General features: G+C 44.8%; 1 protein-coding gene across 7 annotated transcripts in view; it reads left to right on the forward strand.

Moving 5' to 3' along the window:
* LOC141056737 (uncharacterized) overlaps positions 1-23,593 on the forward strand; it is a 347,515-nt gene that overhangs the window by 304,634 nt on the left and 19,288 nt on the right. For 5 of the 7 annotated variants that reach the window (XM_073553185.1, XM_073553184.1, XM_073553183.1 and 2 more), the window contains one exon: positions 2,142-2,301. The exons of the other annotated variants lie outside the window; for them this stretch is intronic. In XM_073553185.1, coding sequence (XP_073409286.1) covers positions 2,142-2,301 — 160 coding nt within the window. The remainder of the gene's footprint in view (positions 1-2,141; positions 2,302-23,593) is intronic. 7 annotated transcript variants of the gene reach the window in all.

Consider the following 23,593-nt stretch of genomic DNA (forward strand, 5'->3'; position numbering starts at 1 on the left):
AGCCGCAATAGACTTCAATGGGAAGTAGATCCGACCGCTCCCAGCTTCCAGCCTGTCAGCACTGAGCAGACCTGACGTCACAGGCCCTGCAGCGTTCAGTCAGCGGTCTCCCCTGTGACAGGCACAGATACTCCCACGAACTGTACAACACAGCAGAGTCTTAACCACAGGGGTACTGGGGAAAGGACACAAGCATCTGGAAGGCACTCTTTATCCCTATATAGCGTCCCTAGGGATTGTTCATTGGCTGCTTTCAGCATATCAGCGGCGCAGGCATACAATATAACAGAGTCTGCAGTTCATGGCTGGTGGTCCTGGTGCCTGGTATCCATCTGACCAGTGAATTATAACAGAAGATTACCTTTATTTCAACTGAGGATCAGAGATACAGTGGGCTGCTGATATTGATACTGCAGAATTGTGTGAAATTACTCGCTCTCACTGAGGGCCTCTCTGTTAACTCCTTTGGGAAACTTGCTTTTTGACCATTTTTCTTAACTTGTTTGATTGAATAATTTAAAGGTGTCATAGATCTGATGTCTGGGAAGGGTTTTTGGCAAACCAAGATGCAGTCAGGTAGGGGCAGAGCTTCCAATAGCCCACACAGGGTCACGAGGCCCAATTTTGGAGCACACTCTAAATCATACAACGATATCTCTAATTTGTTAAGCCCAATAAAATCTAGGTCACCCCTGAAAGGAGACGAGCCAAAAACACCTTATCTAAAAAAAATCTAAGAACCCTGCATCTGTCAAAGTTGCAAAAGGGGGATCAGGTACTAATAGCTCATTGACCAAAACCCTATCTAAAACACAACCTGAAACGCCTCAAAAAAATAAAAATTTAGGGGGCAACATTAAACCCCCCTCCAATTGAGACTCTTAAGGAGGAAATGGATACTTCCAAATCAAACAAAAGGAAGGGACTAGGCGATCAGGGAAACACTGGGAGTCTCTCATCTCAGGACTCCGACAGTGTCTCAGCTGACTATACTCCAAACACAAGCCCTGAAAGGCAGAAGCCTAGGAGGGATAATGGAGGTCCATTCCCTTCGTTTGAGGTTCCTCCTCCATCCATTAACCTGGGGGAATACAAGGGGTCCAACAAACAAGCCACTGAAGGATTCATGGCAGATCTCTTCCAGTCCTTCAGTGATGCCCTAAAAATAGGGTTTGAGACTCAGGCCAAGGCCCTACAGGAAACTTGCAGAAATCTTAGCCAAAAGGTTGAGAAATATGAGGTAAAGATGGTACAGGCGGAGAGGGATATAGTTTACCTCTCAAAGGAGAATTCACTCCTCAAAAAGGAGGTTATTTCCCTTAAAAACAAATTGATGGATCTGGAAGACCGAAGCAGGAGAAATAACTTAAAGATATGAGGTATCCCTGAGTCGGTCTCCCAGGCAGATCTCTCTGATTACACCAAAAATTTATTTAAAAAATTATTGCCAAAATTGACAGAATTAGAAGTCAATATCGATCGTATACACCGCCTCCCACGTCCCAAAGGGGTCCCACAGGAAAAGCCCAGGGACACTATCCTCAGGGTCCATTTCTTTGAAACCAAGGAGAAGGTTTTAAAATCTTTACGAGAGAGAGGTTCACCCCCTGAGCCTTATAAGGATCTTAAGATTTTCCAAGACTTTTCCAAAGAGACTATGGACACAAGAAGCTCCTTCAGAGATCTGACCTCTAAACTTAGGGAACTTAGAGTGTCATATAGATGGGGTTTCCCTACCAAGCTTTTAGTCTGGTGTAAAGATAAACACTACCGCATCTATACTCCACACGAGGGTCAGAAGTTTCTTAAATTCCTGATGGATGAGCCATCCTTTAGAGATAGGGATTAGGATTGATCTTTGTCTTATGTTTGAATTTATTTGGGGGTCACTATTATTTATTTTCCTGAACATGAATATTAGTACCCGTAATTACAGTTTATCGTTGTCACTGTGGGAACTTGCCACTTAATTTTTTTCTCGTTTTTCCCCCGATCTAAGGTGAGACACCAACCAGTTTGGAGTCCTCCAGGAGAACTCTCAAGTTCTTAATTTTTTTTTCTGTATTTCATTGTTCTATTTGTTTCCCTTTCCTGTTTTGATATTGCATTCTAACGATGAAAATTTTATCGTACAATGTTAGGGGGCTCAACAGTCCGAATAAGAGGTATGCGGTATGGAAGGAGATCAACCAAACCCGGGCCGAATTGGTATGCCTTCAGGAGGTTAAACTGGCTTCCGATCGACACCCGGTCTTCCAGCACAAGAACTTCCCATACATGTACAAGTCACTTTCCACATTGGTAGGTGGCACCGTTCCTTTTCAGCTCATCAAAGAAATACCAGACTCCTTGGGCAGGTTTCATATACTCATATGCTTACTCCATGAAAGGCCATGCACAATAGTGAATGTATCCGCACCCAACAAGGGACACATTCGTTTCTTGAACAAGCTTATCAAAAAAATCGACAAAGTTAAAACAGGCGAACTCATCTTATTGGGCGACTTTAATATTGTCCCAGATAGCAGCATTGATTCATCCTCTTTAGTTCGCCAAAAGGTTCCAGCTTTAAAAAACTGGTTAATTCAAAATTAGCTTTATGATGCTTTCCTCTGCTTGAATACATCGTCATGTGAGTATTCCCACTTTTCAGATGTACATAAGACAGCTTCCAGGATAGATCTTCTACTTACTAACATATTCACTCTGTCCAAAATTAAGGACATTCGCTTCATGCAGAAGTCCATCTCGGATCATACCCTGGTTCTCATTGACTTCCTCGTGGGTCCCCCCCTGACAAACCATTCCGCTGGAAGCTTAACTCAGCTTTGCTATATATACCAGAGTACAAACAAGAGATAGAAAATGCTCTCTTAAATTACTTCAAGGAAAACGTACCTGGTGAAGTAGATCAGTTCACGTTCTGGAACACCCATAAAGCGGTCCTGAGGGGGTGTCTTATGCAAATTCTTTCTAAACATAAGAAGAGAAATAGGGAAAATATTACAAACCTACAGGCCCAAATTAATGATCTAGAGAAAAAACAAACAAACTTAAAAGTTCCTTCCCAGACAGTCCAGGCTGAGATTTTGAGACTTAGACAGAGTTTGAGATCTGAAATCTACCAGGAATATGATGCAGTCATCAAAGCATCTAGGTACAAATCGTATGCGTCTCTTAACAAGCCTACCAGGTTTGTGATGAGGAAATTAAAAAGAGAAAGAATTAAAAGGAGAATAAATAAGATAGTATCTCCCTCGGGTGACCCCAAAACTCACCCTAGGGACATTGTCAACTCGTTTGCAGAATTCTATAAAAATCTCTATAACCTGAAAGATGACCCCCATACACCAGTGGTTAACCCGAATTTTGTAGATTCTTTTCTACAGAGTATTGATCTACCAAGAGTCGATGAGCTGGACTTGAGTTATGTCAATAGCCCCTTTACAGAGAGAGAAATTGTTGACGTTATCAAGAAACTGCAGCCCCAAAAATCACCAGGGCCGGATGGCTTCTCTGGAGACTACTATAAATCCTTTTCAAAAGTTCTGGCTCCACAGCTGGCTTCCGTCTTTGACCTGGCGTCCTCTCGGGGTTCCTTCCCAAAGGAGATGTTAGAGGCAACAATTATCATGATTCCAAAGGAGGGGGGAGACCCTGAGAGGATACAGAGCTATAGGCCAATATCGCTCATAAATAGCAATATGAAAATCTACTCAAAGATCATTGCAAACCGATTAAAAAAACATCCTTCCACGTCTGTTGGCGGATGATCAAATAGGCTTTACAGAGGGCCGCCAGGCCTCAGACGGAACTAGAAGGGTGTTGAATCTGATAAATTTAGCGAACAACCTGAGAACCCAAACTACTTTTCTGGCACTGGACGCCGAGAAGGCGTTTGATAGACTAAACTGGCTTTACTTAAAAGCAACTCTCGCTAGATTTGGCTTTGACGAGAAGTTTCTATCAACAGTCTTCCAGTCAGACCTGGAACAACAAATTTCCTATGAAATAGACTTAACAAGAGGCACTATATTTTGAAGTTTAAACCTGGGTGCTTTAGTACTGGGATGCTATATCTCCTTCCAAGAATGTTACCCCATAATAAGGATTGTCAATTTTTTTCTTTTATGTTGTTATTCGATATATGTCATTCTATGCCTATTTGTGGGCTCTCTAGTTTTTAATTTTTTTTTCCGTACCTGTACAAGGTTGTTTATTCCCCACTCCCTTCCCTCCCTTCCCTCCCTTCCTACCTTCCTTTCCCTACCCTGTTTATTTCTAAAAAAACATTAAAATTATTTGAAAACAAAATATTTGGTATTATAATGCTCACCCATAGGGTATTACATCTTCTTGGGTACATTTTTTTTGGTTTATGACCCTCAAAAACATGTTCAAAATTTATCGGTATTATTTTGCTCATCCATAGGGTATTACATCTTCTTGGGTACATTTCATTGCTATATAAGCCTCAAAAAACTTGTTCTAAATTTATTGATATTACTAGATGGTGGCCCGATTCTAATGCATCGGGTATTCTAGAATATATATGCAGTTTATTTTTGAAGATTTAATAATAATAATGCAATAATGCTCCCCCCCAATCCTGATATGTATGATTCTCTCACCCCCAATCCTGATATGTATGGTTCTCTCACCCCCAATCCTGATATGCATGCTACCTCACAACCCCCTATCCTGTTATGCATGGTCCCCTGACCCCCGATCCTGGAACGCATGGTCCTCTCAACCCCCAATCCTGGTATGCATGGTCCTCTCACCTCTCTTTCCTGATATGCATGGTCCTCTTACCCCCCAATCCTGGTATGCATGGTCCCCTCACCCCCCTATCCTGGTATGCATTGTCCCCTCACCCCCCTTTCTTGGTATGCATGGTCCCCTCACCCCCCTTTGCTGGTATGCATGGTCCTCTCACACCCCATCCTTGGTATGTATGCTCACCGTCACCCCCCTTTCCTGGTATGCATGGTCCTCTTACCCCCCAATCCTGGAATGCATGGTCCTCTCACCTCTCTTTCCTGGTATGCATGGTCCTCTTACCCCCCAATCCTGGTATGCATGGTCCCCTCACCCCCCTATCCTAGTATGCATGGTCCCCTCACCCCCCTTTCTTGGTATGCATGGTCCCCTCACCCCCCTTTCTTGGTATGCAAGGTCCCCTCAACCCCCTTTGCTGGTATGCATGGTCCTCTCACACCCCAACCCTGGTATGTATGCTCACCGTCACCCCCCTTTCCTGGTATGTATGGTCCCCTCACCCCCCAATCCTGGTATGCATGGTATCCTTACCCCCCTTTCCTGGTATGCATGGTCCCATCACCCCCCTATCCTGGAATGCATGGTCCCCTCACCCCCCTTTCCTGATATGCATGGTCCCCTCACCCCCCAATCCTGGTATGCATGGTCCTCTTACCCCCCAATCCTGGTATGCATGGTCCCCTCACCCCCCTATCCTGGTATGCATGGTCCCCTCACCCCCCTTTCTTGGTATGCATGGTCCTCACACACCCCAATCCTGGTATGTATGCTCACCGTCACCCACCTTTCCTGGTATGTATGGTCCCCTCACCCCCCAATCCTGGTATGCATGGTATCCTCACCCCCCTTTCTTGGTATGCATGGTCCCCTCACTCCCCAATCCTGGTATGCATGGTCCTCTTAACTCCCTTTTGGGGTATGCATGGTCCCCTCACCCCCCTGTCCTGGTATGCATGGTCCTCTCACCCCCCAATCCAGGTATGCATGGTCCCCTCACCCCCAATCCTGATATACATGGTCCCATCACCCCCCTTTCCTGGTATGCATGGTCCCCTCACCCCCCTTTCGTGGTATGCATGGTCCCCTCACCCCCCTATCCTGGTATGCATGTTCCCCTCACCCCTTTTCTTGGTATGCATGATCCCCTCACCCCCCTTTCATGGTATGCATGGTCCCCTCACTCCCCTATCCTGATATGCATGGTCCCCTCACCCCCCAATCTTGGTATGCATGGTCCCCTCACCCCCGTTTCTTGGTATGCATGGTCCCCTCATCCCCTATCCTGGTATGCATGGTCCCTTTACCCCCCTATCCTGGTGTGCATGGTCCCCTCACCCCCCAATCCTTGTATGCATGGTCCCCTCACCCCCCAATCCTGGTATGCATGGTCCCCTCACCCCCCTTTCCTGGTATGCATGGTCCCCTCACCCCCCTTTCCTGGTATGCATGGGCCCCAGCACCCCTTTCCGTGTAGCCACGACCAATCAGCGTCGCGGCCCTCTGTCCGCGAACAATCAGCAACGCGGCCCTGTAGCCCGACCAATCATTGCCGCGGCCCTGTACAAAAATATTAAAAAATAAAAAAAGTTATTCTCACCTTCCGACGGCCTCCTGTCTTCTTTCCACGCGCCCGTCCTCGCGTTCCCAGTAATGCTTTGCAGCTTAGACCGCTGATGACGTCGGTCTTCTTTCTCGCTCTTGCAAGAGTGACGTCATTAGCGGTCTAAGCCGCAAAGCATTACTGGGAACGCGAGGCCGGGTGCGTGGAAAGAAGACAGGAGGCCGTCGGAAGGTGAGAATAGCTTTTTTTTATTTTAATTCTCTTTTTCACAGATTAAGGCCTGTGCCTGCCGTTACAAACAGCTGCGCCTGTCGCTGATTGGTCGCGGCCTGGCAGGGGCCTGGCGGCCGCGACCAATCGTCGGCTCCGCGATTTCGGTTACAGACAGACACGATAAGGCATTTATATATATAGATATTGCTCACCCATAAACTATTCCATGGTCTGGAGTTCATTTCGTTGGTATATAACTATCAAAAAACTTGTTCAAATTGTATGGGTATTATATTGCTCACCCATAGGGTACTACATCTTCTTGTGGACATTTCATTGGTATATAAGCTCAAAAAATTTGTTCAAAATTTATCGGTAATATATCGCTCACCCATACACTATTTCGTGGTCTGGAGTACATTTTGTTGGTTTATAAGCGTAAGGAGGTGGCGGGGACCCTCATGTACCTTCTCTCTCTTTTACACCGAGCACATGTGTCACCTGCGGCACCCTGATGGTTTGCTAATGTTTTTTACTGTTATGTCATGTAGTAATGTCATTGTCATTTGTAGAGCTGAGCGAAATGGGTCAATTTAAAAAATCGCTGACTTTAGCTAAAGTCGGGTTTCATGATACGAAATCCGACCATTGCGTGAGGTCGGCCATGAGGTCGCCGATCAGAGCGCCAAAGTCACGTTTCAAATGATGCTTCCAGCGCTCTTTTTCAGCCAATGATGGAGGACGCACACTGTGGGCAACGCGATGACATGGGCAGCGGTCACCACCATCTTAGAGAAGGGCATTCAAGTGATTGGCTGACTTTGCGTGGTGTCACAGGGGCTATGCAAGGGCGTGACCGCCGACTGCCATCTTACTTCTGCCGATCTTAGAATAGGGAGAGCTGCTGCTGCTGATTCTGTAGGGAGAGCGTTAGGCAGGGAAGAAGATGAAAAAAAAAACTTCTTCTGCTGCTAGCGCTTTTCACTGTACGGTTAGTGTGCAGTGAAAGTGGAGGATTTTAGTTGTGTGCAGCAGCGCTGGTGGTGATTAAGCTGCCTTTTCAGGCTACCTGATAGCTGCATTGGTGTGTGCACACTGCTGTTCAAACTGCTTTTTTCAAAGCACTCCAACTTTTATTATATTGTTCTGCTCAGTTACCGAGCGTTCATTTTTTCACACACCATATAGCAGTGTACATACGCTCGTCACACACTACCGTGTACCGGCTGGTATCAGGGACAAATACAAGCTATATGTGTGTTACTCTGGAAAAAAAAGCCGAGGAGTTTTTCCGTTTTTCCAGACCGACACCTTAGAGTGCTGTCTGCTTTTCAAATAGTTTAGTATATCTGCTGCTTCATTACGGTCCAAACTATACAGAGACAGCGTGTGTCACTCCATATAAACATAGCCCGAGAGTGACAATTTTCCATACAGACACCGCCTAGCGGTGTACGCTCGTCACACACTACCGTGTACCGGCTGGTATCAGGGACAAATACAAGCTATCTGTGTGTTTTTCTGGAAAGACAAACTGAGGAGATTTTCCATTTTTTAAGACCTACACCATATTGAGCTGTCCGATTCTCAAACGGTATTGTATATATGCTGTTCGCATTACAGTCACATCTATACAGAGATAGCGTGTGGGTGTGACACTCCATAAACACATATAAGCAGATTGTTACTTACACAAAAATGTATAGAGCTATACACTTCTGATACGGTACCGTATATCTGCTTGTTGTATTACGGTCAAATACATACTGGGAGAGCGTCTGTGACTAGCAAAATATGTACGTAGATTTAATTTTTTTAATACACCATACACAGCTGGATGCTCCTCATACAGTACCATCTCTCTGCTGGTATTTTGGTTACATTTTCCCAAACATGAGGAAGTATGGTGGAACAGGCCGCAGACGTGGGCAGGGGGGTGCGGCTGGTTCTGATGGTGGTGGAGCATCGGCTGGTTCTGGCAAAAGCACAATAGCAACTAAGGCAGGAGGTGCTGAGCCTGCGTCATCGTCTGGCCCAAGAAGGCCTGTAAGGTTCCCTTTTCTTGGAGTAGGAAAACCGCTTTTAAAGCCGGAGCTTCATGAACAGGTTTTGGCGTACATTGCCGAAACATCTTCCAGCTCTATTGCCTCCTCTTCTGAACGTTCCAAACCTGCAAGCACGGAGTCGTCAGTGCAGGGTTCTGGTCAGGAAAAACACCTTTCCTTGTGTCCTTCACCCCCACCAAAAGTTAAGGATGCGGCAGCCGACACTTCAGATTACTCTATGGAGCTCTTTTCACATACCATGCCAGGGTTAGGCTGGTTTCACATTTGCGTTTTTTAGGCTAGTTTCACACTTGCTTTTTTTTGCAGCGCGTTTTTCCCGCAAAAAAACGCATTAAAAAAACGCATACAAATGCATACAAACGCTGCGTTTTTTTCCAGCATTTTAATGCGCATGCAGGAAAAAAACGCAGCGTTTTTGCGCGTTTGTATGCGTTTTTTGTGCGTTTGCGTTTTTTTACAGATTTTGGAAAAACCCCACAAAAAAGAAAAAACAACCATTCAACAACACACAAGACCAATGGGACTTCATTGTGGGTGTGGTATGTTAATATATATACACCCTGTCTACAGTATTCTTCACATTTGCTTGATTCTTCTCGTGACCATGGATCTGCGCTGGAAGAGTTTTCACTTCAACTTGGATTTGGACATCGCGATGGCTCAGGCGTATGCAGTTGCTTGCCATGAACAAAGGAAGAGAGAGAGGCAGCGAAGACGGCGGCGTATGTGGATACATCCGATTGTTGAACTCCGGGAGAGCCGTGGGGCATACCACACCCTCTACAGCGAGCTACGTGCAAACCCGGAGAAATTTACTGATTATATCCGGATGTCCCACGAAAGTTTCATGGATTTGCTTGCTCGTGTCCAACAATCCATCCGGAGACAGGACACACAGCTCCGTCGTGCGATTCCTCCTGAGGAACGGCTACTGGTGACATTACGGTATGTTTTAAAAACAAAGGGGTGTGGTCTGATGTTTTTTTTTGTAAATTTAGTATTCAAAACCTTGGGTAATTAGTTTTCGTGAATGTACTAATATTTTTTTTATAGTTTTTAAAAATAATATACATAAATATTAATTTTACTTCTTTGTCTGTTCACAGATTCCTGGCGACTGGAGAAACCCTATCCTCACTACACTTCCAGTACCGTATTGGAATCTCTACCTTGTCTGGAATTGTTGCTGACACCTGCCGGGCTCTCTGGAATGTTCTTTGCCCAGAATTTATGCCCCTGCCCACCGCTGAAAAGTGGATGGAAATTGCTGACAAATTCTGGACAGTATGCAATTTTCCCAACTGTTTGGGAGCTGTTGATGGGAAACACATACGGATCATCAAACCCCAAAGAACGGGATCTGAGTACTATAATTACAAAAAGTACTTTTCAATAGTACTCATTGCAATTGCGGATGCCGGATGTATGTTTGTAGCAGTGGACATTGGAGCATTTGGCCGTGGTAATGACTCGCAGGCTTTTAAAAACTCAGACATGGGCCGGAGGTTGTATGGCAACCAATTTAATTTCCCTATGCCACGGCCTCTTCCTCACACCGAAGCTCCGCCACTGCCCTTTGTAATGGTTGGCGATGAGGCTTTTCAAATGTGCGGAAACTTACTGAAACCCTACTCCAGCCGGGACTTGGACCACACCAAAAAAATTTTTAATTACAGGCTGACCAGGGCCAGAAGAACTGTCGAGTGTGCTTTTGGGATTCTTGTTTCCAGATGGCGAATTCTGGGCACGGCCATTAATCTTAAACTTGAAACAGTCGATGAGGTGGTGAAGGCCTGTGTGGTTCTACATAACTTTGTGATGGCTAAAGAGCACCCGACCTTTGAACTGGACGATGATGCTCCTAACCCATTGCCTGAATTCACTCAGCACAATCTCAGGTCATCCGTTGAAGTTGGCCAAATGAGGGACAAATTTGCGGCCTACTTTATTTCTGATGTAGGACGGGTGCACTGGCAAGATGAAATGGTGTAATGTTGTTGTTTATGGTAATAAAAATCCTTATTTGATACCATTACTGAGTGCACTATATTTTTTAAACTCCGATTAATTAAAAAACTTCCCATGTATAACTGAATTTTGTTATGTTCACACACCTGGGCAGGTAAATACACATACGAGTTAAAATGCAGCATTGCTAGTCTGCGTTAAATATATTGGAATGAGCAAAGCTGCAGGCCATGAATCAGGAAACCATTTTTTTTCAAGATAAAATTGTGCAAATAGTTTAAAACAAAGTATGTGATTTTCTCAAAACACAACACTCAAAACCCAACCCCAATGAAAGTCCATGGGGAATACAAGTCAGCATTGAGTGGATGAATGTAATCTGCTCCATTAAAAGTTATTACACTAGGCCTTTGAATGACTATACTAGGCCGTGGTATTTCAAATATGAGTATACTAGGCCTTGGGGCTAGTAGTATATGTGAAATACCACGGCCTAGTATAGTCATACCAAGGCCTACTGTAATAACTCGATTTTTAAATAGCATCTTGTTTCACCAAAAACAAACTGGTGAAACTAGAAAGAAACTTATTTTTTAGACAAGTTTCAACAGTTTGTTTTTCATGAAACCAGATTCTATTTTGTAAAACTAGAGTTATTACACTAGGCCTTGGAATGACTATACTAGGCCGTGGTATTTCAAATATGAGTATACTAGGCCTTGGGGCTAGTAGTATATGTGAAATACCACGGCCTAGTATAGTCATACCAAGGCCTACTGTAATAACTCGATTTTTAACAACTAGCATCTTGTTTCACCAAAAACAAACTGGTGAAACTAGAAAGAAACTTATTTTTTAGACAAGTTTCAACAGTTTGTTTTTCATGAAACCAGATTCTATTTTGTAAAACTAGAGTTATTACACTAGGCCTTGGAATGACTATACTAGGCCGTGGTATTTCAAATATGAGTATACTAGGCCTTGGGGCTAGTAGTATATGTGAAATACCACGGCCTAGTATAGTCATACCAAGGCCTACTGTAATAACTCGATTTTTAACAACTAGCATCTTGTTTCACCAAAAACAAACTGGTGAAACTAGAAAGAAACTTATTTTTTAGACAAGTTTCAACAGTTTGTTTTTCATGAAACCAGATTCTATTTTGTAAAACTAGAGTTATTACACTAGGCCTTGGAATGACTATACTAGGCCGTGGTATTTCAAATATGAGTATACTAGGCCTTGGGGCTAGTAGTATATGTGAAATACCACGGCCTAGTATAGTCATACCAAGGCCTACTGTAATAACTCGATTTTTAACAATTAGCATCTTGTTTCACCAAAAACAAACTGGTGAAACTAGAAAGAAACTTATTTTTTAGACAAGTTTCAACAGTTTGTTTTTCATGAAACCAGATTCTATTTTGTAAAACTAGAGTTATTACACTAGGCCTTGGAATGACTATACTAGGCCGTGGTATTTCAAATATGAGTATACTAGGCCTTGGGGCTAGTAGTATATGTGAAATACCACGGCCTAGTATAGTCATACCAAGGCCTACTGTAATAACTCGATTTTTAACAACTAGCATTTTAAACAACTAGCATCTTGTTTCACCAAAAACAAAGTGGTGAAACTAGAAAGAAACTTTATTTTTTAGACAAGTTTCAACAATTTGTTTTTCATGAAACCAGATTCTATTTGGTAAAACTAGAGTTATTACACTAGGCCTTTGAATGACTATACTAGTCCATGTTATTTCACATATGACTATACTAGCCCTTGGGTTGGTTTTTAACATGTATTTACCCATCAGTGTGTGTGAGCGGCGCAAACAACATTAATGAAACTTATTAATGGTGAACCACAAATGTAAATTTATTTTTTATCACAAAAAAAAAATTTAAAAATTATTTTTTACGGCGTTTGGGGGCAGATGGTTTCAATTTGGGGGTGTGCAGGGAATATGCAACACTTGCAGTTGAAGACGGTGTTTGAGGGGAAGGGGCAACAAAACTTGTGGGGGAAGGTAGTCCAGTTAAGGGAATTAAACTTGGAACACTTGTAGGAGAGGAAATCTGTTCAGTTACATTAGTTGTAATGGCATGTCGCCGTAGGCTTGTGTGCCTGGACCGACTTTGGCCCAATGCCCGCCTTGATTGATTTCGCCTTGAAGTAGGGGCAAATATGGAATGTAGGTCCCCCGTCTGCTGGTATGGCTGCTGCTGCTGAGGTGGCGGCTGCTGCTGCAGAGGTTGCGGCTGCTGCTGAGGTGGCGGCTGCTGCTGAGGTGGCAGCTGCTGCTGAGGTGGTTGCTGCTGCTGAGGTGGTTGCTGCTGCTGCTGAGGTGGCGGCTGCTGCTGAGGTGGTTGCTGCTGCTGCTGAGGTGGCGGCTGCTGCTGAGGTGGCTGCTGCTGCTGAGGTGGCGGCTGCTGAGTTGGCTGCTGCTGCTGAGGTGGCTGATGCTGCTCTTCTTGGTCAGTGCTCGTCCTTGCAGGAGGACTGGTGGCGGCAGTGATGGCCCAGGTTTGCAGAGTGGTGGTGGCAGGGCTACTACATGTTGTTGTAGCGGCAGGGCTGTTCCATGTTTGCCTAGTGGTGGCTGAGCTCCACGCATGCATGGGATTGGCGGTGGTGCTCCAGACAGGAGCAGCGCTTGCCATGGTGGTGTCGGTGAAGTGACCAGCTGCACTCAGACTTGTGGTGGTGTAACGGTGGGTGTCCAGCCTTTGAAGAGAGGTGTCCGTGCAGTGGTATGCAGCACAAGTCGGTAGTGAGGTGAAGCGAGTCAATGGTGGCACAGGTGGAAAGGACACCACTGACTGCTGACCGTACCGATTATGCTGCATAGCCTGCAAGAAAGCATTGTTGCAGGCCTGCAGCACATTCAGCTGTTGATCAGGACTAAGGTGTTCCGCCATGCCCTTTTCAATCTTACTAAAAAAATGGTGTGCTGGTCTGTTGAGGTCGGCCTCCAGACGGTCAAGGCGCTGTTCTACAGAATTGAAGCGGTGTTCAAAGTGGTTAAAACCACGTTCCATCAGTGCAAAACCGCTTTCAACTCTGTCGGACAGTGACTTGAGGCTGGAATTAAATGTCTCGCTCAAATGCATAAACTCGGGCAAGACATTCCTGTCCAAGGCCCTCTGCCGCTGGCGGGTAGTGCCCGCATAACCAGTGGCAGAGACCTGGGACAGGGGAACACCTGATGGCCCAGCTTCCTGGTCACCAGCTGTGTGTGTGTGGGACCTGCAAGGTGCTTCCTGGCTGTCGGATGGCTGGGACGGGTCAGAGGACGTCCGAGGAAGGACCGCTCCAGGGCCAGGTTGCAGGGTGCTGCTCCAGGTGCTGTGGAAGAAAGGAAAATCATTACTACCATGCCTTTACAAGAAGCATCAGCTGTGGATTAGAAAAACACAGATTAATAAAAATAAAAACCCAAAATGTATAATACTTACGATCTTGTGGCAAGGACCGGTCTTAGGAACTGCAACGCGTGATAGTGACGGTATCTAGTTCTGGTCCTTGACGCAGATCCACTGCGAACCTGGCCCTCAGCACGAACATCACTGTTGAAGCGGTCCTTGATCGAACGCCAACGTGTTCGGACTTTGTCCACTGTTGATAAAAAAAAACAGTGCCGTCAAGTACAACAGTCACTGCTTCACAATTTAGCAATACAATACTCAAAGCAGTCACTGTACACCCCGATGACACTGTTGGGTTTCCTGCTAGAATACGCCTAGCACGAAACCCAACAGTGCCGTCAAGGACAACAGTCACTGCGGCACAATGTAGCAATACAATACTCAAAGCAGTCACTGTACACCCCGATGACACTGTTGGGTTTCCTGCTAGAATACACCTAGCACGAAACCCAACAGTGCCGTCAAGGACAACAGTCACTGCGGCACAATGTAGCAATACAATACTCAAAGCAGTCACTGTAGACCACGATGACACTGTTGGGTTTCCTGCTAGAATACGCCTAGCACGAAACCCAACAGTGCCGTCAAGGACAACAGTCACTGCGGCACAATGTAGCAATACAATACTCAAAGCAGTCACTGTAGACCCCGATGACACTGTTGGGTTTCCTGCTAGAATACGCCTAGCACGAAACCCAACAGTGCCGTCAAGGACAACAGTCACTGCGGCACAATGTAGCAATACAATACTCAAAGCAGTCACTGTAGACCACGATGACACTGTTGGGTTTCCTGCTAGAATACGCCTAGCACGAAACCCAACAGTGCCGTCAAGGACAACAGTCACTGCGGCACAATACAGAGCAGGGAAATACTCACTAAACGCCTTTTTGGCGGATGCTGTGGCGCTGTCCCAGCCATCCATCAACGCTGCGGCCACCTCATTCCATAGCCGCCGTGTCACCACATTGTCCTTGTACAGCCGGTCACGGCTGTCCCACAACGGCGAACGCTCCTGGACCAGGCTGATGAGCTGCTCATTATCCAGGAAGACGTCTTCATCCCGTTGTGGAACCTAGACAAAACACATTCATTAGAATAATCAAATTTAAATTGACTAAAAAGTTACAAAAAAAGAAACAAAAAAAAGAGTAAAAATAGAAGATAAAAAAAAAAAAAAAACATTACAAATCATTTGATACTTACATTACGTATAACCACCGGGAATTGGCTTCGCTGCTCCTGCTGTTCGCCCTCACTATTCCCGTCCGCAGATGATGATGACGATGTCTGAAAGTTGAAAAAAACGTAAGAGATTTGGAGAAGCAGCAGATATACTTACCAGATGCACGAAAATAATCACCTCACGGTCTGCTTGCGCCAATTCCTGCCGCGATGGGGAATACTCCGATTCTGAAGACATACTGCATGTAAAAATAATAAAAATCATTAGTACATACATAATTTAAAAGGACAGGCATATAATGTAATATACTCACATTCTTCGCTGATATAATGGGTTCTTGGTTGAATGTCTGCTCTTCAATCTGTCTAGTGTAGTAGTGGCAGAGTTTTGGCAGGCACCTCCTTTATATAGCCTTTTTTTTTGGACTTTAGAAGATTCTAACTAGGATAAAAAGTGGACACCACCCAAAAAACGCTGCGCTAAAAAAGCGCATACCTGCGCATGCCAGTGCGCACGTATGCGCATCCATAGGCTATAATGGCCATTTTTAGCGCAAAACGTGCGCATACGTGCGCATGCGATTTTTTCAAGGGCCAAAAAATGCAACATGCAGCGTCTGGAAAATACCAACGCACACCCCAAAAAAACGCAGCGCATGAAAATCGCATACATGCGCTTACAAGTGCGCAGGTATGCGCACCCATGTTAAATATAGGGGAAAAATCGCATGCGCACGTATGCGTTTTTTTCCAGCGCTAAGGCTGGTTTCACATTTGCGTTTTTTAGCGCTGGAAAAAAACGCATACGTGCGCATGCGATTTTTCCCCTATATTTAACATGGGTGCGCATACCTGCGCACTTGTAAGCGCATGTATGCGATTTTCATGCGCTGCGTTTTTTTGGGGTGTGCGTTGGTATTTTCCAGACGCTGCATGTTGCATTTTTTGGCCCTTGAAAAAATCGCATGCGCACGTATGCGCACGTTTTGCGCTAAAAATGGCCATTATAGCCTATGGATGCGCATACGTGCGCACTGGCATGCGCAGGTATGCGCTTTTTTAGCGCAGCGTTTTTTGGGTGGTGTCCACTTTTTATCCTAGTTAGAATCTTCTAAAGTCCAAAAAAAAAAGGCTATATAAAGGAGGTGCCTGCCAAAACTCTGCCACTACTACACTAGACAGATTGAAGAGCAGACATTCAACCAAGAACCCATTATATCAGCGAAGAATGTGAGTATATTACATTATATGCCTGTCCTTTTAAATTATGTATGTACTAATGATTTTTATTATTTTTACATGCAGTATGTCTTCAGAATCGGAGTATTCCCCATCGCGGCAGGAATTGGCGCAAGCAGACCGTGAGGTGATTATTTTCGTGCATCTGGTAAGTATATCTGCTGCTTCTCCAAATCTCTTACGTTTTTTTCAACTTTCAGACATCGTCATCATCATCTGCGGACGGGAATAGTGAGGGCGAACAGCAGGAGCAGCGAAGCCAATTCCCGGTGGTTATACGTAATGTAAGTATCAAATGATTTGTAATGTTTTTTTTTTTTTTTTATCTTCTATTTTTACTCTTTTTTTTGTTTCTTTTTTTGTAACTTTTTAGTCAATTTAAATTTGATTATTCTAATGAATGTGTTTTGTCTAGGTTCCACAACGGGATGAAGACGTCTACCTGGATAATGAGCAGCTCATCAGCCTGGTCCAGGAGCGTTCGCCGTTGTGGGACAGCCGTGACCGGCTGTACAAGGACAATGTGGTGACACGGCGGCTATGGAATGAGGTGGCCGCAGCGTTGATGGATGGCTGGGACAGCGCCACAGCATCCGCCAAAAAGGCGTTTAGTGAGTATTTCCCTGCTCTGTATTGTGCCGCAGTGACTGTTGTCCTTGACGGCACTGTTGGGTTTCGTGCTAGGCGTATTCTAGCAGGAAACCCAACAGTGTCATCGTGGTCTACAGTGACTGCTTTGAGTATTGTATTGCTACATTGTGCCGCAGTGACTGTTGTCCTTGACGGCACTGTTGGGTTTCGTGCTAGGCGTATTCTAGCAGGAAACCCAACAGTGTCATCGGGGTCTACAGTGACTGCTTTGAGTATTGTATTGCTACATTGTGCCGCAGTGACTGTTGTCCTTGACGGCACTGTTGGGTTTCGTGCTAGGCGTATTCTAGCAGGAAACCCAACAGTGTCATCGTGGTCTACAGTGACTGCTTTGAGTATTGTATTGCTACATTGTGCCGCAGTGACTGTTGTCCTTGACGGCACTGTTGGGTTTCGTGCTAGGCGTATTCTAGCAGGAAACCCAACAGTGTCATCGGGGTCTACAGTGACTGCTTTGAGTATTGTATTGCTACATTGTGCCGCAGTGACTGTTGTCCTTGACGGCACTGTTGGGTTTCGTGCTAGGCGTATTCTAGCAGGAAACCCAACAGTGTCATCGTGGTCTACAGTGACTGCTTTGAGTATTGTATTGCTACATTGTGCCGCAGTGACTGTTGTCCTTGACGGCACTGTTGGGTTTCGTGCTAGGTGTATTCTAGCAGGAAACCCAACAGTGTCATCGGGGTGTACAGTGACTGCTTTGAGTATTGTATTGCTACATTGTGCCGCAGTGACTGTTGTCCTTGACGGCACTGTTGGGTTTCGTGCTAGGCGTATTCTAGCAGGAAACCCAACAGTGTCATCGGGGTGTACAGTGACTGCTTTGAGTATTGTATTGCTAAATTGTGAAGCAGTGACTGTTGTACTTGACGGCACTGTTTTTTTTTATCAACAGTGGACAAAGTCCGAACACGTTGGCGTTCGATCAAGGACCGCTTCAACAGTGATGTTCGTGCTGAGGGCCAGGTTCGCAGTGGATCTGCGTCAAGGACCAGAACTAGATACCGTCACTATCACGCGTTGCAGTTCCTAAGACCGGTCCTTGCCACAAGATCGTAAGTATTATACATTTTGGGTTTTTATTTTTATTAATCTGTGTTTTTCTAATCCACAGCTGATGCTTCTTGTAAAGGCATGGTAGTAATGATTTTCCTTTCTTCCACAGCACCTGGAGCAGCACCCTGCAACCTGGCCCTGGAGCGGTCCTTCCTCGGACGTCCTCTGACCCGTCCCAGCCATCCGACAGCCAGGAAGCACCTTGCAGGTCCCACACACACACAGCTGGTGACCAGGAAGCTGGGCCATCAGGTGTTCCCCTGTCCCAGGTCTCTGCCACTGGTTATGCGGGCACTACCCGCCAGCGGCAGAGGGCCTTGGACAGGAATGTCTTGCCCGAGTTTATGCATTTGAGCGAGACATTTAATTCCAGCCTCAAGTCACTGTCCGACAGAGTTGAAAGCGGTTTTGCACTGATGGAACGTGGTTTTAACCACTTTGAACACCGCTTCAATTCTGTAGAACAGCGCCTTGACCGTCTGGAGGCCGACCTCAACAGACCAGCACACCATTTTTTTAGTAAGATTGAAAAGGGCATGGCGGAACACCTTAGTCCTGATCAACAGCTGAATGTGCTGCAGGCCTGCAACAATGCTTTCTTGCAGGCTATGCAGCATAATCGGTACGGTCAGCAGTCAGTGGTGTCCTTTCCACCTGTGCCACCATTGACTCGCTTCACCTCACTACCGACTTGTGCTGCATACCACTGCACGGACACCTCTCTTCAAAGGCTGGACACCCACCGTTACACCACCACAAGTCTGAGTGCAGCTGGTCACTTCACCGACACCACCATGGCAAGCGCTGCTCCTGTCTGGAGCACCACCGCCAATCCCATGCATGCGTGGAGCTCAGCCACCACTAGGCAAACATGGAACAGCCCTGCCGCTACAACAACATGTAGTAGCCCTGCCACCACCACTCTGCAAACCTGGGCCATCACTGCCGCCACCAGTCCTCCTGCAAGGACGAGCACTGACCAAGAAGAGCAGCATCAGCCACCTCAGCAGCAGCAGCCAACTCAGCAGCCGCCACCTCAGCAGCAGCAGCCACCTCAGCAGCAGCCGCCACCTCAGCAGCAGCAGCAACCACCTCAGCAGCAGCCGCCACCTCAGCAGCAGCAGCAACCACCTCAGCAGCAGCAACCACCTCAGCAGCAGCTGCCACCTCAGCAGCAGCCGCCACCTCAGCAGCAGCCGCAACCTCTGCAGCAGCAGCCGCCACCTCAGCAGCAGCAGCCATACCAGCAGACGGGGGACCTACATTCCATATTTGCCCCTACTTCAAGGCGAAATCAATCAAGGCGGGCATTGGGCCAAAGTCGGTCCAGGCACACAAGCCTACGGCGACATGCCATTACAACTAATGTAACTGAACAGATTTCCTCTCCTACAAGTGTTCCAAGTTTAATTCCCTTAACTGGACTACCTTCCCCCACAAGTTTTGTTGCCCCTTCCCCTCAAACACCGTCTTCAACTGCAAGTGTTGCATATTCCCTGCACACCCCCAAATTGAAACCATCTGCCCCCAAACGCCGTAAAAAATAATTTTTAAATTTTTTTTTTGTGATAAAAAATAAATTTACATTTGTGGTTCACCATTAATAAGTTTCATTAATGTTGTTTGCGCCGCTCACACACACTGATGGGTAAATACATGTTAAAAACCAACCCAAGGGCTAGTATAGTCATATGTGAAATAACATGGACTAGTATAGTCATTCAAAGGCCTAGTGTAATAACTCTAGTTTTACCAAATAGAATCTGGTTTCATGAAAAACAAATTGTTGAAACTTGTCTAAAAAATAAAGTTTCTTTCTAGTTTCACCACTTTGTTTTTGGTGAAACAAGATGCTAGTTGTTTAAAATGCTAGTTGTTAAAAATCGAGTTATTACAGTAGGCCTTGGTATGACTATACTAGGCCGTGGTATTTCACATATACTACTAGCCCCAAGGCCTAGTATACTCATATTTGAAATACCACGGCCTAGTATAGTCATTCCAAGGCCTAGTGTAATAACTCTAGTTTTACAAAATAGAATCTGGTTTCATGAAAAACAAACTGTTGAAACTTGTCTAAAAAATAAGTTTCTTTCTAGTTTCACCAGTTTGTTTTTGGTGAAACAAGATGCTAATTGTTAAAAATCGAGTTATTACAGTAGGCCTTGGTATGACTATACTAGGCCGTGGTATTTCACATATACTACTAGCCCCAAGGCCTAGTATACTCATATTTGAAATACCACGGCCTAGTATAGTCATTCCAAGGCCTAGTGTAATAACTCTAGTTTTACAAAATAGAATCTGGTTTCATGAAAAACAAACTGTTGAAACTTGTCTAAAAAATAAGTTTCTTTCTAGTTTCACCAGTTTGTTTTTGGTGAAACAAGATGCTAGTTGTTAAAAATCGAGTTATTACAGTAGGCCTTGGTATGACTATACTAGGCCGTGGTATTTCACATATACTACTAGCCCCAAGGCCTAGTATACTCATATTTGAAATACCACGGCCTAGTATAGTCATTCCAAGGCCTAGTGTAATAACTCTAGTTTTACAAAATAGAATCTGGTTTCATGAAAAACAAACTGTTGAAACTTGTCTAAAAAATAAGTTTCTTTCTAGTTTCACCAGTTTGTTTTTGGTGAAACAAGATGCTAGTTGTTAAAAATCGAGTTATTACAGTAGGCCTTGGTATGACTATACTAGGCCGTGGTATTTCACATATACTACTAGCCCCAAGGCCTAGTATACTCATATTTGAAATACCACGGCCTAGTATAGTCATTCCAAGGCCTAGTGTAATAACTCTAGTTTTACAAAATAGAATCTGGTTTCATGAAAAACAAACTGTTGAAACTTGTCTAAAAAATAAGTTTCTTTCTAGTTTCACCAGTTTGTTTTTGGTGAAACAAGATGCTATTTAAAAATCGAGTTATTACAGTAGGCCTTGGTATGACTATACTAGGCCGTGGTATTTCACATATACTACTAGCCCCAAGGCCTAGTATACTCATATTTGAAATACCACGGCCTAGTATAGTCATTCAAAGGCCTAGTGTAATAACTTTTAATGGAGCAGATTACATTCATCCACTCAATGCTGACTTGTATTCCCCATGGACTTTCATTGGGGTTGGGTTTTGAGTGTTGTGTTTTGAGAAAATCACATACTTTGTTTTAAACTATTTGCACAATTTTATCTTGAAAAAAAATGGTTTCCTGATTCATGGCCTGCAGCTTTGCTCATTCCAATATATTTAACGCAGACTAGCAATGCTGCATTTTAACTCGTATGTGTATTTACCTGCCCAGGTGTGTGAACATAACAAAATTCAGTTATACATGGGAAGTTTTTTAATTAATCGGAGTTTAAAAAATATAGTGCACTCAGTAATGGTATCAAATAAGGATTTTTATTACCATAAACAACAACATTACACCATTTCATCTTGCCAGTGCACCCGTCCTACATCAGAAATAAAGTAGGCCGCAAATTTGTCCCTCATTTGGCCAACTTCAACGGATGACCTGAGATTGTGCTGAGTGAATTCAGGCAATGGGTTAGGAGCATCATCGTCCAGTTCAAAGGTCGGGTGCTCTTTAGCCATCACAAAGTTATGTAGAACCACACAGGCCTTCACCACCTCATCGACTGTTTCAAGTTTAAGATTAATGGCCGTGCCCAGAATTCGCCATCTGGAAACAAGAATCCCAAAAGCACACTCGACAGTTCTTCTGGCCCTGGTCAGCCTGTAATTAAAAATTTTTTTGGTGTGGTCCAAGTCCCGGCTGGAGTAGGGTTTCAGTAAGTTTCCGCACATTTGAAAAGCCTCATCGCCAACCATTACAAAGGGCAGTGGCGGAGCTTCGGTGTGAGGAAGAGGCCGTGGCATAGGGAAATTAAATTGGTTGCCATACAACCTCCGGCCCATGTCTGAGTTTTTAAAAGCCTGCGAGTCATTACCACGGCCAAATGCTCCAATGTCCACTGCTACAAACATACATCCGGCATCCGCAATTGCAATGAGTACTATTGAAAAGTACTTTTTGTAATTATAGTACTCAGATCCCGTTCTTTGGGGTTTGATGATCCGTATGTGTTTCCCATCAACAGCTCCCAAACAGTTGGGAAAATTGCATACTGTCCAGAATTTGTCAGCAATTTCCATCCACTTTTCAGCGGTGGGCAGGGGCATAAATTCTGGGCAAAGAACATTCCAGAGAGCCCGGCAGGTGTCAGCAACAATTCCAGACAAGGTAGAGATTCCAATACGGTACTGGAAGTGTAGTGAGGATAGGGTTTCTCCAGTCGCCAGGAATCTGTGAACAGACAAAGAAGTAAAATTAATATTTATGTATATTATTTTTAAAAACTATAAAAAAAATATTAGTACATTCACGAAAACTAATTACCCAAGGTTTTGAATACTAAATTTACAAAAAAAAACATCAGACCACACCCCTTTGTTTTTAAAACATACCGTAATGTCACCAGTAGCCGTTCCTCAGGAGGAATCGCACGACGGAGCTGTGTGTCCTGTCTCCGGATGGATTGTTGGACACGAGCAAGCAAATCCATGAAACTTTCGTGGGACATCCGGATATAATCAGTAAATTTCTCCGGGTTTGCACGTAGCTCGCTGTAGAGGGTGTGGTATGCCCCACGGCTCTCCCGGAGTTCGACAATCGGATGTATCCACATACGCCGCCGTCTTCGCTGCCTCTCTCTCTTCCTTTGTTCATGGCAAGCAACTGCATACGCCTGAGCCATCGCGATGTCCAAATCCAAGTTGAAGTGAAAACTCTTCCAGCGCAGATCCATGGTCACGAGAAGAATCAAGCAAATGTGAAGAATACTGTAGACAGGGTGTATATATATTAACATACCACACCCACAATGAAGTCCCATTGGTCTTGTGTGTTGTTGAATGGTTGTTTTTTCTTTTTTGTGGGGTTTTTCCAAAATCTGTAAAAAAACGCAAACGCACAAAAAACGCATACAAACGCGCAAAAACGCTGCGTTTTTTTCCTGCATGCGCATTAAAATGCTGGAAAAAAACGCAGCGTTTGTATGCATTTGTATGCGTTTTTTTAATGCGTTTTTTTGCGGGAAAAACGCGCTGCAAAAAAAAGCAAGTGTGAAACTAGCCTTAGCCAGTCAAATCATGAATTCCCCAGTCCAAGATGAATCTGACATGGAGTGCGCTGATGCACAGCCACTGCTAGATGATTCTGCTGGTACACTGACCCAGACCACTACATTGCCCTAACAGTCTACTGAGCCAGAATCTGACACTGATGAAACTCAGGTGCCCCTTCCGGCATACTATACCACCTTAGACGCTGACACAGAGGAAGGTAAAGAGGAAGGTGCAGATGACTTTAAAGAGGAGGTGATGGATGGCCCAGTTCTTGACCCGGATTGGCATCCATTGGGGGAG

Source organism: Dendrobates tinctorius, unplaced genomic scaffold (assembly GCF_039654945.1).
Source record: "Dendrobates tinctorius isolate UK_male_01 unplaced genomic scaffold, ASM3965494v1 ptg000199l, whole genome shotgun sequence".
NCBI classification, from domain to species: domain Eukaryota; kingdom Metazoa; phylum Chordata; class Amphibia; order Anura; family Dendrobatidae; genus Dendrobates; species Dendrobates tinctorius.